At 33.4% G+C, this 16,858-nt stretch overlaps 1 protein-coding gene and 1 long non-coding RNA gene across 13 annotated transcripts in view; both read left to right on the top strand.

The window, feature by feature from the left end:
• USP34 (ubiquitin specific peptidase 34) overlaps nt 1-16,858 on the top strand; it is a 186,512-nt gene that overhangs the window by 56,298 nt on the left and 113,356 nt on the right. For all 12 annotated transcript variants that reach the window (XM_036435431.2, XM_036435430.2, XM_036435437.2 and 9 more), the window contains 5 exons: nt 1,046-1,260; nt 3,031-3,146; nt 3,231-3,358; nt 10,755-10,844; nt 13,532-13,627. In XM_036435431.2, the coding sequence (XP_036291324.1) occupies nt 1,046-1,260; nt 3,031-3,146; nt 3,231-3,358; nt 10,755-10,844; nt 13,532-13,627 (645 nt within the window). The remainder of the gene's footprint in view (nt 1-1,045; nt 1,261-3,030; nt 3,147-3,230; nt 3,359-10,754; nt 10,845-13,531; nt 13,628-16,858) is intronic.
• Nucleotides 4,629-6,540, top strand: LOC118717407. Its single transcript, XR_004987464.2, has 2 exons — nt 4,629-6,045; nt 6,276-6,540. It is a non-coding gene; the product is annotated as an uncharacterized LOC118717407 (long non-coding RNA).

Raw genomic sequence — 16,858 nt, 5'->3', positions numbered from 1 at the left:
TGGGGAGAACTATGTATTCATATATATTGCTACTTGATTTCTTTTGCTTTTTTATTCTTATCACTAACCCATATGAGTTTCAGGTAATGTTTCTCAGCCTTGGCAGTCTTCACATTTTGGTCCAGATAATTCTTTGTTTTGTATTTGCACCAGTGTGAATGCTGTTCTGTGCATTGTAGAATTAGTAGCAACCCTAGCCTCTGTCTCTAGATGGCAGCTTATCTGTCTAGTTTTGATCACTAGAAAAGGCTCTAGACATTGCCAGATGTCCCTTCCAGTGGCCAAAACCACCTCTAATTGAGAACCACTGGTTAGGCTCTGACTTTATAGATACGTATTCAAAGTTTACCTTCAAGAGCTCATACTGTCATATTGCAAATATCTTTAGTTTTGCCAAACCAAACCTCTGTCTCACAAGAACTGATGACTTGATCTTTGTTGGCACTTTCTATATTCTCTCCATATGCTCTCCATATGGTACTACCTGTGAGTCTGTAAGTCAGTCTTGAACATTTTTTCTTCATGTTATTTTTTCATTCTTTTGTCTTAATATCAGAGTATCCAGTATAGTACATTTTAGAAGTGAGTGTTTAATTGGTGTTTTTTGAGTTAAAAGTCCCCCAATTAATATTAACCACATTTCAATTGCTGCTTTAAATTGAAATATATTTCCTGATAGTTATCTGATTAGATTCTGTAGTTGTATAAGTAAATGTGAACAAACTTTAAGTTTCTCACATTGTGATTTGAGTTTATAGAATAATTATCTAAAAGTAAGTTTACTGTCCTACTCTGCAATTATTCTCTTTGAAATGTGTTGATGGTCCAGGTAACATGTAGGTATATTGTAAAATTAATATATAATTCTGACATTGTGGGCTTTTTAGTTTTTGCAAATCTCTTAATATACTGTCTTATTAAAAAACAAATGAGCTTTGTTCTTGAGTGTGAATAACTTGTGCCAAATGTTTTGAGAGAGATTTTTGTTATTCAGAAACTGTTTAAATATCTAATTAGTAATTTTGTGCTCTTCTCTGTGTTATAGACATATGGTTGATGATATGCTAAGTGCAGATGATGTCAGTTGCAGTAGCTCCCAGGTCAGTGCAAAATCAGAAAAAAATATGGCTGATTTTGATGGTGAAGAATCTGGGTGTGAAGAGGAGCTAGTTCAGATTAATTCACATGCAGAGCTAACATCTCATCTTCAACAACATCTTCCCAATTTAGCTTCTATTTACCATGAACATCTTAGTCAAGGTAAGGTTCTGTAGTAAGTAAAATACTTTCTTTAAAATAGGAATAATATATATTGTTAAAATGAATCAACAGTTAAAGTTACTGAATTGTTTTTGCCCAATAAATTTTATGTAGTAGTTTTTTTCCCTGAGTGAATTAAATAACTTTATTAAATTTTATCTTCAACAGTCATAGGACCAGAAAGTAGATTACACAGGATTAGATTTTGTATAATTCCATTTATATAAAATGTATAGCCTGAGGCTAGAGAGAATTGGGAAATAAGAGGAGGGGTGACTGCTAAAGGTCAAAGTGTTTCTTTCACTTAAGATGATAAAATCTTCAAAAATAATGTTCTCATCACTCTAAATGAATCTAGAAAAGGAATAGGACAGGCCAGATTTGGAAGAATGGAGTTGAGAGGGGTTTAAAGAATAATAGAAGAAAATGGAGGGGGGAAAAAAGTTACGAGAAAAACAGTTTTAGAATTATCAGTTTTAAGGTCTATTCTATATCCTATCTCTTATTTGGTTAGGTGCTATCAGCACTTGCTAGTCTTGGAAATTGGTTTTGGGATGATAGAACATTGCAAACTAAGTAAACCTGATCAATTAAGTTTATTCTAAAAGGTCATGATTAAACTTGGAGATAGAACTTGTGGACCTTGGCAACAACTTACTGATTTCAAATGTTTTTGTACATAAACTAGATAAGGTTACCTTTTTTTTTTTTTTTTTTTTTTAATTGTGCTATTTTGGTTGCTGAGAATTTAATAGGTTAAGATTGAGGTCATTTGATTTTATACTTTATTATTACATTTTGACTATTCTATTTTTATCTCATTTTCCTTTTAATCAGTACTGTAGATATTGTTTATTAGATGGAGTTAGAAGTTGAACAAAATTATTAAATGTATTAATACTGTCCAAATTCACCTTGTAATACAATGTATTTAATACTATAAAGAACTCTTCCAACACATTAGGACCCTCCAACTTGAAATGATCAAAAGATTTGAACAGTTAATATATAAAAGAAGATATAGAAATGGTTAATAAATACATGAAAAAATTCTCAGTATCTCTAGTCATCTAGAAAATGCAAGTTATAACCAGAATGCTACACACCTGCTGGAAAGGGTAATATTAAAAGTAACGATAATGAATGATGCTAAGAATATAGAGAAAATAGAAATCTCATAAGTTACTGTCATAGAGTATAGAAAAGTATAATTAGTTTGGGAACTGTTTTTTCAGTGTCTTATAAAGTTAAATATATACCTACCATATGACCTAGCAATTTCTGTTCTAGGTACTTATTCAGGAGAAATGAAAACATATTCACAAAAATATACATGAATGTTCATATCTGCTTCATTCATAAGAGACTCAACTGGAATTAACTAGTAGACAAACAAATTGTATATTTACATAGTGGAATACTACTCATCAATAAAAAGGAACTGCCAATACAGTGCAACACAGTGAATGAATATAAAAAAATATTCTAAGCAAATGAAGTTAGAAAGAAGAGTATATGCTACATAAAATTTACATTCATTTCTATAATCACAATTTATTGTTGAAATCTACTCAGTGGTTACTTGAGATTTGGTGGTAGAGATTAATTGTAAAAGGTCACAAGGAAACTTTTTGGGCTGATAAAATGTTATATATCTTATGTATTTATATTATATTATACTTTTGATTTGTTAACTATGAATGCTATAACTCACATCACAATTTTAGTCAGCTGTCTTCTTCTACAATGTGTTGTACTTTGCTCCCTCAGGACCTGCAGTTCATAAACATCAATTCAACAGTAATGCTGTGACAGACATTAATTTGGATAACGTTTGCAAGAAAGGAAACACTTTGTTGTGGGATATAGTCCAAGATGATGATGCAGTAAGTTATTTAATGGAACCAAAGACTGCAAAATTACTGCAAAATGCCCTTAGAATAAATAGTAACTTTATGTATTTTTTGTAGGTTAATCTTTCTGAAGGATTAATAAATGAAGCAGAGAAACTTCTCTGTTCCTTAGTCTGTTGGTTTACGGATAGACAGATTCGAATGAGATTCATTGAAGGTTGCCTTGAAAATTTAGGAAACAACAGGTAAATAGGAATTTAAAATTTTTTTATATAGTAGTCAAAGCTCATTTTGTATATTATTGACTAGGTGTGGTGAAATGATAGCATTTATGTGCCATTATTAACCTATTTTTTAAATATTTGTGGTTTTCATATTATGTTTAAAAATTTCCTTTTCAGAGTTCATATTTTATGACAGTTTTGCTTTTTTTCCAGCACTTTATTTCATTTGGCACTCTTAGATTCCCACCAAGGGAAACAAAGAAATACCGTATTTTTCGGACCATAAGACGCTCCGGACCATAAGACGCACCAGTTTTTAGAGAAGGGAAATGAAGAAAAAAAGATTCTGAAACAAATAGTGTCCTAAAATATTTTATGTGCATTAAAACCCAACATCACAGTCATAAACACATGTAATCAACCCTGTAAAGTAAACAGCAGCATTTAGAACCATTTTAGAGCCGGGCAAGCACACAGAGACCACACAGAGCCGGGCAAGTAAAAAAACTTTTTTTTTAAAGTATATGTGTAGGCTATATTTGGACCATAAGACGCAGGGACTTTTTCCCCCCACTTCTGGGGGGGGGAAAAAGTGCGTCTTATGGTTCGAAAAATACGGTAATAACACTCACTCCTTGATTCTGAGAACATATTTATGATTACTGTGATCACATTGCAGTTAAATGTTCTTGAACTGTCATGTTACATATAAAGAAAGCTAAATAAGATACATAAAGTAAACTTAAGCTGAAATGTAAACATTTTGATAATTGCATTGTTCTTTTATTTGGGTGGGTTTTTTGTGTCTTGATATTTGTATATAAAGATTTAGGTTAGTGTTTTTTCTCTAGTTTAAATTCTGCCATATATTTATAGTCTCCTTATCAGATAGAGCTCAAATGATTACCACAATTTCTTGAATTTATTTTTTATTTTTGGTTAATCCTCACCCGAGGTTAATTCTTCCATTGATGATTTTTTAAAAAATTATTGATTTTATAGAAGAAGGGAAAGGGAGAGATAGAAATATCAATATCAATGATTATTGATCAGCTGACTCTTGCATGCTCCCTACTGGAGATCGAGCCCAAAACCCAAGACATGTGCCTTTGACCAGAATGGAGCCCGGGACCTCTCACTCCTCAGGCCGATGCTCTATCCACTGAGGCAAACTGTCTGGGGCCATTGATTCTTAGAGAGAGTGGAAGGGAGGCTGGGGGGAGAGATAGAAACATCGATGTGAGAGAGACATGTTGATTAGCTGCCTCCCACATATGCCCTGACCCCTGGAACCCAGGTACATGCTCTTCACCTGGAATTGAACCCACACCATTTTAGGCTGATGCTCCAACCCCTGAGCGAAACTGGCCAGAGGTCTTTATTAATATATTTTAACTTCTATTCTGTTGTATAATTTCAGGTTTTTCTTGTCTCATACTGCTTTGATTAATGATGGTTTATTTTTATGGCATAGTAAATTTAATTAGTATGTTATTTATATTAATATAATGTTTTCAGCTTACCTCTCCCAAGACTGCTATCAATGTCTAATTGAATATTTAAGTGCATTAAAGTTTTCTCTTTTTACCTAATCAAATTAACACATGTATGTATAATATTTTGAACTTTTGGTTTTTAAAGAGCTAAAATTTGAACAATCAAATAGAAAGTTGCTTTTTCATGTATGTATGAGAAATCACCAGATTTCTTTTAATGGATCAGTAGCCTCATTTAGCATATATCATTTAAAAGGAATGTTGTTAATGCCTAGATCGTATTTTATCATTCACATAGGTATTATACTAGTTAATTTAAAAATGATAATTGTCTTTTAAAAGTCTTTGTAAAACCACCAGACAGTTTTTAAAGTGGTTTTATACTTAACCAGAAATTAAGAGGATGGGTTTTGAATTAGACTGCTTGACCAACTTCACTTTGTGAGTTTTGATGCAATGCTTGTATTTCCTATGTAAAAAGGAGAATAATATTAGAACCTATTTTATAAGGTGGTTATGAAGATTAAATTTAAAAAATACATAGTGAGGCAATTATTGCCAATAGTTGTAATAGATGTTAATGCTTCTACATTTATAATTATATATATAAAATTGTGGCTTTTTTTCTGTTTAAAAATGTTATAGAATATGTGAAAAAACAAAGCACAAAGAAAAATCTAAACTACCCATAATTTCATAACCTCAAAGAACCATTTATATGACTATAAAAACACATATGAAAGTGTGTATCTATATCTTTTTTTGATAGCATACTAAACATTGTTTTTAATCTTTTAAAAATTATTTAATATTGTTTTCAAATCTACATACTTATTCTTTTCCAACTACTGTGTGATAAAAGCAGTTAAAATTCAAAAAATGAAGTGGTTTTATAAATTTTATATTCCTCATATATGTATCTGCATACCCTGTGACCCAGAGTTTCCCTGCTAAGTAAGTGCCCTAAGAAATTCATCCCGATGTTTACCAAAAGACATTCCAGAAAGCTCATTAACAGCACTATTCAAAATAAATATTCTTTGTGTAATTGTTCAAATGCTAAAAAAGAATAGGAAGGAAAATCAACTTTTGGACTGTTGAATGATGTATATAGCAATAATAACAAACTACAACTGCACAGAATAGTATGGGTGAATCTCATATACATAATGTTGAGTGAAAGAAGTCAGATAATCTATCTCTAATTTTAAAGTGTTTAAAAACAGCCGAAACCGATTTGGCTCAGTGGTAGAACGTCGGTCTGCGGACTGAAAGGTCCCGGGTTCGATTCCGGTCAAGGGCATGTACCTCGGTTGCGGGCACATCCCCGGAAGAGGGTGTGCAAGAGGCAGCTGTTCGATGTTTCTCTCTCATCGACGTTTCTAGCTCTCTCACTTCCTTTCTGTAAAATATCAATAAAATATATTTTTTTTAAAATAAAGTGTTTAAAAACAGGAAAACTGTTATTTAATAGTCAGGATAATGGTTACTCTTGTGTTGTTAGTGTCTGGAAAGGGGCACAATGAAAGCTTCTGGTATGCTGGTAATGATTTCTTTCTTGATGTTAGTGCTGGTTGCACTGGTTTGTTCACCTAATATTTTGAAGTATTAGATATGTTTTTGCATGTGTTATACTTCAATAAAAAGAAAAAAACTGTGCAAGATAAAATATCATGTAGTCTTTCAGAGTCTTGTTTTCAAAGATTATATAACAACATTGGCATATAATCATAGGCCAATTTGCTAAAATATTGCAATCAATATGAGACTGTAAATGGTTGTTTTCTGGTAGAATTGAGTTTTTTCTTTTTCATGCTTTTGTTTTCCATTTTTTCCACCATTAGCAATTTTTTCTCTTATAAATGGACAAAAGGAAAAATCTGTGTATAAAATGAAAATTGTCAATCTGGATTTTTTATTCAGCTTGAATTTATCCACTTCCAAATTAGTTGAAGATGAAACATTTTACATTTGTTTGACGCATTCCTTGTACATTAATCATGTAATTATTTACAGAAAATATTTTTATTGATTTTTAGAGAGAGAGAGAGAGAGAGTGAGAGAGAGAGAGAGAAACAGAAACATCTATGTGAGAGCTAAGCATGATTGCTGCCTCTCCTTCCTGCACGTCCCCCACTGGGGATGGAACCAGAAACCTGAGCATGTGCCCTGACCAGGAATCAAACTGGCAACCTTTTGGTGTAGGGGACAATGCCCAACCAACTGAGCCACAGACCAGGGCTCACTTAATGAATTTTTTTAATGGCTTCAAACATATCTATTATGTTTTTTTGTTTTTTTAAAAAATATATTTAATTGATCTTTTACAGAGAGGAAGAGAGAGGGATAGAGATTAGAAACATCAGTGAGAGAGAATCATAGATCAGCTACCTCTTGCACACCCCCTACTGGGGATGTGCCTGAAACCAAGGTATATGCCCTTGACCAGAGTTGAACCTGGGACCTTTCAGTCCGCAGGCCGATTCTCTATCCACTGAGCCAAACCGGTTATGGCCATAACTATTATGCTGAAGTTAATTTTGCCCTCAGACTTTACTCCTCAGAGGGTTGCTATATTATGTTAGTCTGTTTTCGTACTATAGAAGACATTAGTCATATGTGACAATACGTAGAACATAGTGGCATTTTCCAGCTGATGATATATGCCACAAATGCAGTATATATCAACTGCACTTTAGTTATCATTGCAAGTGGAAAAAAATAAGTTTGAAAATATTTTAATCATCACTAGTTTGGGTTTCCTGATAAATCAGTGATTTCAATGTGGGTGATTCTCTCCCCTTTGTCCCCAGTATTTATGTCTGGAGATACTGTTTTCTTAATATATTTTTATTGATTTCAGAGAGGGGAAGAGAGAGAGAGAAACATTAATGATGAGAGTATCATTGATGGTTGCCTCTTGCATGCCCCTCACTGGGGATCGATCCTTCAACCTGGGTACGTGCCTTGACCAGGATTCCAACTGTGACCTCCTGGTTCATAGGTCGACGCTCAATCACTGACCTACACTGACGGGTTTGGAGATACTTTGGATTGTTATACTAATGAATAGGTTTAGAGGTGTTATAGGCTGGGGTTGCTGGTAATATTTAACATGTGCCTTGTGCACATTTATCCCTAGGCAGATTGGTTTATAAGGCACATCCTATAAGATATGTACACATATAATACCTTAATAAAACAAAACAAAACAAAACACATCCTTCCAGGCAGAGTACTGCCCTGTACAACAATTATCTGGGTCTAGAATGGCAGTGGTGACAACATCAAGAGTTGAGAAACCCTATTCTAAAACACAATTTATCATCACAGTAAGAAAGAAACTTGCACGAGTGTGCTCATAGGAAAGTTCTTATGTTAAACGGGCCAGTGTAACCTTAACACAATTACCGTTTTCCTTACATTTGACAAAAATCAGAGGTTTAGCCAAGACCAGTTTGGCTCAAGGGATAGAGCATTGGCCTTTATATACTTTTTAAAATATATAGAGAGCTACTTATTTTTTTTATTTTAATCAACTACCTAAAAATGGAATTGTAATCTCATGGGGTTTTAAGAAACTGAGTTTTTGACAGTCATGTTTTAAAAATGTACTTTAAAATGTTAATGTTTTTAAATAATTTGAAGAATATTTATATTGCACTTATGGATATCTCAGGCACTAACTGTCCTCATTACTTCACTATGTACTCCTTAATCTTGACCAATGGAGGTTTGATCCTCTAACGTTCTACTAACATATCTGGTAGCATTTTTTTTTTTATTTTTTTTGTCCTGGTTCTTCATGATGGTTATACAGCATTTAAAAAGTTGATCATCACCCTGAGTGGGTGGGGCTCCAATGGTTGGAGTGTTGTCCCATACACCAAAGAGAGGTTGTGGGTTCAATTCCTGTTCAGGACACATACCTAGGTTGGGGGTTGGAGCCCTGATTTGGGCATGTTATATATGTGTGTATGTGTGTATGTGTATGTATATGTATATGTATATGTATATGTATATGTATATGTATATGTATATCTCTATCAAGACAAACATATCGGGTGAGGATTTAAATACATATATAAAAAGTTGGCCATTTTCTTCCTTGAGAATCTTGCTTTTAAGTTCTTTGCTCTTTCATTATTTAAGTATATGTTCAGTGTGCACCATATGCAGAGAATTTTAATAAGATAGTCGTTGCTCCCATTGAGCACATATCAGTGATGGACACATTAAATAAAGGAATATTTTTTAGATGATGAAGAAAAATGGGAAGGAATCAAGAGGAATAAAGAGGTTCCTGGGTCAATTCAAGGGTATAATTTAATAGAGAATTGTCCTGGTCATCTTTTCTGATGACAGTTGAGGAAACATGAATAAATTAAGAGAAGGAGCAGTCTTACAGATAGATATTTAGGTAAAGAGCATATCCAAGCACAGGCAAAAGCAGAGGCCCCTAGCATTAATGTGCTTGTGTTTGTTGAAGTGATAGCAAAGAGAAAGATCAGAAGGAAATAAAGTTAGACTGATAGGAGGAATAAGGGCCTATCGCACAGGGCTTTGTAGTCCAATTTAAGTACTTTGGATTTCATTCATAAATTTATCTTTCTGCTGAAACCGGTTTGGCTCAGCGGTAGAGCGTTGGCCTGCGGACTGAAAGGTCCCAGGTTCGATTCCGGTCAAGGGCATGTACATTGGTTGCGGGCACATCCCCAGTGGGTGGTGTGCAAGAGGCAGCTGGTCGATGTTAATCTCTCATTGACGTTTCTAGCTCGCTCTCTCTCCCTTCCTCTCTGTAAAAAATCAATAAAATATATATTTTTTAAAAATAAGTTTTCCTTTCTAATTTCTGCTACTCAGTATTTCATCACTGTTTCACTCCCACTCAAACCTGTTCCTCTACTATCTCTGGTACCCTTCTCAAAGAGCAGGCATTTTGGAGGACTAACTTGTACACCAAACTTGTGGTTAGGGTGCCAACTTTTTTCTTTTAAAAAATTCTTTCAAAAAGCCATATTGGTTCCTGAACTTTAAAAAAAAAAAAAAAAGTAATAATCAGTATCTCATTAGAGTTCATCCTTCTTTCAAGGCTCATGCAGCTAATTTCCTTACCTATTAAGACTTCTTGGATTTCTATGCCAATATCTTCCTTATACCCCTTCCTTTCAGAAGATAGGCATATTCAGATCTATTATACTTGTGTGAGCTTTTCCATTACTCTTTTGTTCCTTTATACTTGAGGTATATGGTGTGCTTTTATTATTAACATGGTTCCTAATGCAGTGAATCTCAACTTGGATGTAGATCACAATGAGAATTAGAGAGAAAGTGATAATTTGTATAGCTTGAAATAAATGTTCTCTACATCATTGTTTCTCAGAATGTGATCCATAAACCCAGCATTTTGTCACTGGTGATCTTGTTATTAATGTAAAATTATTGAACCTGCCTTAGACCTACTGAATCAGAATTTGTATTTTAACAAAATTCCCTCAGGTGAATCAAGTGCATATTAAACTTTGAGGATCCCAACTCTGACTGCTGTTTTCTATTTTCCATAATTGAATTCTCAGAGCCCTATAACTTGTTAAAGGATATGTACTTTCATGGTGGGGGGAAAAAAGACCAAAAAAATTACCTTTAAATGCTTTTTACTTGCTTTAATTCTCTGATTTTATAGTGTATTTTACTTTAAAAGTCTTGGATTGGAATTTTAAAACTTGATTTCTTGCCCCAACGTGTAAATTTGTACTTCAGAAGAAAAAATTTTAATGATTGTGTAAGAAATATTTATATAAATTCATTAAATTCTTTTGCATTTAAGATCTTAAAAATAATTGAATTTCTGTAAAAAGCCATAATTACTGATAGTAGTTAAAATTAGTTTATCCTATAAATACCTGTTTTTGCTGTTTCAGATCAGTTGTGATTTCACTACGGCTTCTTCCAAAATTGTTTGGTACTTTTCAGCAGTTTGGGAGTAGTTATGATACACACTGGATTACTATGTAAGTAAATAAAAGAAATGTATTTATTTTAAATATCTTTTTTCAAATCATAGTTATCAAACGGGGTTTTTAATAACTTTCTGACTTTTATTCTATAAAAGAAAATTTTGACTTTTATGTGGTTCACATGTTTTCTTAGATTTCTAAGTGTTATCTCTATCACTTAGCCCCATGGAAATTATATTCCAATCAGTAGGAAAATCTGACTTTTGTATTCTTTGTAGTTTGAGAAAAATGTTTTAGCAATCAATGCTCTTATTTTAGGGTGAAGATTTTTAGTATACCTGGCCATACCAAAGAACTCCTTAAAAAGTCCTGTCCCCGTCTAAAGTAAACACTCTAAGATGTCTTTTATTTTTCCTGTTCCTAGGAATTGGTTCTAGAGATCATGTTGGGGTAATCTTGACCTCATCCTATTAATGTTAAAAAATTCTTTGTGGCCGAAATCGGTTTGGCTCTGTGGATAGAGCGTCGGCCTGCGGATTGAAGGGTCCCAGGTTCGATTCCGGTCAAGGGCATGTGCCATGGTTGCGGGCACATTCCCGGTGGGGGGTGTGCAGGAGGCAGCTGATCGATGATTCTCTCTCATCAATGTTTCTAACTCTCTGTCCCTCTTCCTCTCTGTAAACATTCAATAAAATATATTTTTAAAAAAATTCTTTGCGAAATTGATCTAGTTTTTGGTAACATTTTAGAGAAAGTTAGCTATCACAAGCACTTCATTAATCTCTAAGAATATGTTACTTTATTCAAAATAGACTTTTGTTGAGACTTCAGAGACATTTAAATTTTAGGAAAAATTAGATCTGTTGAAGGACTCATTTTTTAATTTAAGTAGGATGACTTTTTACTTAATTAGTTTTTCAAACTTAAGATTAGATGGTAAGAGCACTTGCACTTTGCTTGCTTTCAAAATGAATACCATTTAAAAATTTATTGGAAGTCTATATTGTAGTTCTATATAGGATGAAGTTAGTTGTTCTGAGTTATAGCTCTTGTTTATTTATTGCTCTTACAGAAGATTTATTTAACATGAGCCTCTATTTTTTTTTAGAGCATCTTATAAAGTCTTAGGTTAATACTGCAATATGACTCTAGCTATCATTCTAGATGGTGAATGCAAAGAAAGTCCTTGAACTGCTAAACAGAGGGAAACTTTTAGTATCCTTAAAATACAAGAATAGCATGAGTCTTACTTCATTGATACTTCCCATAGTGCTTAAATGGCTGAATTACAAAATTCTCAAGTATGAAAGGGATTCACTTGGGCAAATTGGTGACATATTGTGGCTATTTGAGGAGGTTATTATTGAAGAGTAAGAAAGGGTAACATACTTGTAGAAGAGGCAAACTTATCTAGTACCTGAACTTAAATATATTGATTGAAACTCTTTGAGCTTGTTCTTTAAATTAAATGTAAATAAGCTCAGTTAATGACAGATCACTGGGTCTCTAACATGAGACTGATATCCTAAATCTTATCCAGAAGCCTGAGCTTTCTATGATTATTTAGTATCAGTAATAAAAATCATTTATTGTGAATTTATTATATGCAGCAGCACTCAACATTGGTACATATTATCTTATGGCCATATTTTAAAATTGGAAGTTGTTGCCCCTGATTCTCTTAGTAAATGTTCAAGTAACCAGCGAACAGATTTCAAGAGGTCAGGTTACTTGCCCAGTGCTGTGGAGAAAGTCTGTTAGAACTAGTTTTAAGCCTAAGTTTTAGGTTTTCATTCTACCACTTGATCTTCATTAAATAATTGGCAAAGGGAGAGTAACTGATTTTGAACAGAGAACTATATAGCAAAAGCATGATTTAAAACTACATTAGAAATTTGGGAATTTTAATCTTTTTATATCTGTACATTTTAGCAGATATATTGCTAGTAAATATTGTGTAAGATAGATTGTTAGTTATGGAAGTTAAAGAGCCTGGGATCTCTGATTATCACTATTTCTTTCCCCTTTTACTTTGGAGTTTAATACCTGAATATTTATTTGATTTAAAAATTATTAAAAATAAGCAGATTACATGTTGATAGTAAACCTTTCTGGTTTAGTAATTTTATATTGTATGTGTTTTATATGTCAGAGCCTCTACTAAATTCTGCTAAATAATAACCAGTGCATACAGTCTATTCTTATATGGACTGTATGACATTTTTACTATTGATGGTAGTCATTTATAATTAGCTCTGTAGCGGACATTTCCCCACTTCACAAGGATTGAGTATTTTGAGATTAAAAAACATTATAAACTGATGAACAAAAATACAGAGAGGCAAAGAAGCATTGTACAGACTGTTCAAATTACAGCGGGAAGGCAGGCAGGGGGAGGTTTAAGGGGTTAGATCAACCAAAGGACCTGTATGCATGCATATAAGCATTACCAATGGATGCAAGATGGGGGCAGTGGGTGATGAGGTCATATGCCTGTGGGGTAGGAGAGGCTGGGAACAGGTCAATGGGGGAAAAAAAGGAGACATATGTACTACTATTTATAATATTTTAAACAATAAAATAAAAGAAACTGAACATTGATACTTTAATAAAAATCAAGGTGTAAGTTTTGGCAATGAAAATATTTATATTTGAAGATTTTATATATATATATATTTCTATTCTATAATAGACTTGTTTCCTTATAGCTTTAAATATATTTTTTCTTTCAATTGGTCCAGGTGGGCAGAAAAAGAACTGAATATGATGAAGCTTTTCTTTGATAATTTGGTATACTATATTCAGTCTGTAAGAGAAGGAAGGCAAAAACATGCACTGTAAGTATCCCTTTATTAGGTTAGTTATGTTTAACTCTTGATTGTCCTCTGAAAGATAATTTTCCAGTGTTTCTACTTCTTTTATATAATAAACAAAAATGTTAATTGTGAAAACTTTAACAGAAAGGATTTTTTAAAGTTGTATTTTATAAAGTTATTTTTGTAATTCTTAATCTTTTATAACTTGGACATGGTTACTCTTCACTATTGAATTCTGTTGAAAGTTGTTTTCAGGAACTAAAAGTAAATTTCCCTCCAGAAATCATCAATATCCATGTCTTAATATATTCGGGGCATTGACTCTAAAATTATTAAATAGTTACCTCCAAGCAAATACATTTAACATATAATTAATTTAAAATATTTCCCTTTATTATTTTAATTGTATACTAGTTTTAAAAGTTTAGGACATGAGTGGAAAGTTTAAAAATTGGTGGCATAACTGGTTAATATTTCATCATTACATTTTTAATGATGAAATATTACATCATGTTGAAATTGGTCAGTGATATAGCTGTGTTTAAAACTACGCTTATAGGGAAATGCCTGCCCAGAAGTAAACATGTAAAATTCAGAAGGTTACTGCTTGTGAATCAATTGATGGGGACTGATGGTCTAATTGAGGATACAGCTCATGGTTAGTATCAGCATGTTAGGAATATGAGAAGTAGCATAGTATTTACTGAGAAGATAATACACACAGGAAACTTCCACATAGATGGAAGCTGAATTGACTGGAGAAGTGTTCAGAAAAGTCACAGACTTTTAAGGCATGCATACATACCTTCAAAAATGAATTCAACAACTCTTTTGAGTTAGGTAGTTACTTTTAAAAAATAAAAACATTTAAACTCTGAGGTAAATAACTTTCCCAAGGTCACACATTTTTATAAATAGTGGAGCTAGGGTTTCTATAATGCATTTTATAAACACACATTTTATGAACAAGGAAACAGTCTGTTTTCTGTAATTCCTATTCCTGAGTGTTCCTTTTACTGTCATCAATCTCTATTATGTTAATGCTAAAATATATTCCAAGTTTTTTCACAAGTTGACATTGCCACAAACACTGTTCCAGTTCTTTTAACCAACTTCTGGATCAGTCTTCTTGCCTAAATCTGCCCCATAAGGTTATTAATATCTTGTCCTTAGTAAATTAAGAAGGCAGTATGGTATTGTTGGAAAGCACAGGGGCTTTAAGAATCACCAGAAAGGGAGTGGACTGACAATTCTCAGGGGGAAGGAGGTCTGAGAGGTGTGGGAAGAGATTGGACAAAATCTTATACCTATGGATAAAGATAATGGCGGGGTTGGTAAGGGCATGGTGTGTGGTAGGGAATCAGGTGGTGGGAACCTATGAGGGGGATAAAAAAGAGGAACACCTGTAATAATCTGAACAATAAAGTTTTTTTTTTGTTTTTTTTTTAAAGAATGCAGTTGAATAAAAAAAAGAATGATCAGACCTGGCTTTATATATGTATCTCTTGTTTTGACTTTATTTCAGTTGTTTACTTCTCTAATTAATTCCATTTACTTAATTTATAAATTTTTGTAAGGAGTAAATAATTTAGCAGAGGCCTTGAAGTACTCTGACGCTAAGTCTCAAGGACCTTGGTCACAGACATAAAAGGTGAATAAAGTCCTATTTACAAATTGCCTTTATTTTTTGAATACGTTCTTCCCTATACTCACTTGCAAATCAGAGCAAGAGATCCATAACCCTAGGAAGCCTGGATCCAGTTCGTCACCCCTCCTTCAGCTTCCACAGAACCATTGGCTGTACACTTCTGTTGCCAAATGAACAAGTAGAAAATAGTGTGCCAGTAAGTAATACCTGGCACATAGTAGAGTATCTATAAATTGTGATTGCGTCGCTAAAGTAAAAAAGAAACTTGTACCTTAGCCCTTGTAGGTGATTCCCTGCATAAAAAATAAATACCAGTTTTTTACAACCTAGTATGCTGGGCCCTCTAAAATCCAAACTCATCCAGCCTTTCCTATTTTATTGTTCAATGATTTCTTAAGATGTCCTATTCTACAAGCCTATCATATTATTTTTTAGATATTTCCCTAAATTTACTCTATTCCATAGTTTTGATTATAAAGGTACCACTATACAAGATGCATTCTCTTTAAATCCTATTAAAATTTTAAGTGTTCTACTTTAATTTTTCTTATTGAAGCAGAGGTCAAGGATAATTATGGTCTCCTGAATATGAGTATCTCCATATATCCTCTATAAAATCTATAAGATAAAAAAGCAGAAATTAAACCACATGTGACCCACATCCTCAGCATTTTTAGGAGAGAGAATTCAAGTTATCTGTCAGAAGAGAAAGAAATCTTAAGTTACAAAAGAGCTACTGGTACAACTAGTCTGTGGGCTTCAAGAGAAGGGATGGGGTGCATGAGAGAGGGGAGTAGAAAACAGATGAATTGCCCTCAAAAAGTGAAAGTCACAACATTAAGTGACAAAAAAATAAACACAGGCCTGGAACTTGGTTGTTTACAGCATTATCTACAGGTTTGTTTAGTTTGTTGTAGAACCAGAGGTAGAGCCTCATACAAGCTTTGCTTCTGTGGTAAAAAAAGATAGAGGAGGAGTGCTCTTTGGAGATGAGTTTTATATTTCTGTAGGGTACACCAAAGCATCTTTCCAATCATCCAATCTGCTTTGTTGCCTGGCATTTTAGAGAATAAAACCTTAAAAACAAGAGGGATGTTGTCTGCACTATTTTGGTATAACTCCTTTGTTCTTTCAGGTTGGTAATGCTACTTTTTGGTAAAGCATACTGAGTTCCTGCCATATTATTTTCTACTTTTTCATTTGGCTGCAGAAGTGTAGAGCCAATGGTTCTGTGGAAGCTGAAGAGGGGTGGCAGACTGGATCCAGGGTCTCTTGCTCTGATTTGCAACTGAGTATAGGGAAGAAAATATTCAAGAAATAAAGGCAATTTGTAAAGAACAGGACTTTATTCATTCACTTTTATGTCTGTGACCAAAGTCCTTCAGATTCAGTCTCAGAGTACTTCAAGGCTTCTGCTACAAAATTTGTCGTATTAGAAAAGGATGAGAAACTATTAATAGCTGTCCTTGAATTCCATTTAGGTAACATTTTTGTCTGTGAATGGTTTATTATATTCCAATCTTCCCCACTCCAGCCACGTTGCCACATGTACTTTCATCTTTACAAAGGGCACGGCAACAATAGTTCTTTCCTCTCTCTTTTTT

The sequence above is a fragment of the Pipistrellus kuhlii genome, unplaced genomic scaffold (genome assembly GCF_014108245.1).
Source record: "Pipistrellus kuhlii isolate mPipKuh1 unplaced genomic scaffold, mPipKuh1.p scaffold_m20_p_13, whole genome shotgun sequence".
Taxonomy (NCBI): domain Eukaryota; kingdom Metazoa; phylum Chordata; class Mammalia; order Chiroptera; family Vespertilionidae; genus Pipistrellus; species Pipistrellus kuhlii.
This window is presented reverse-complemented; position numbering and strand designations above follow the sequence as displayed.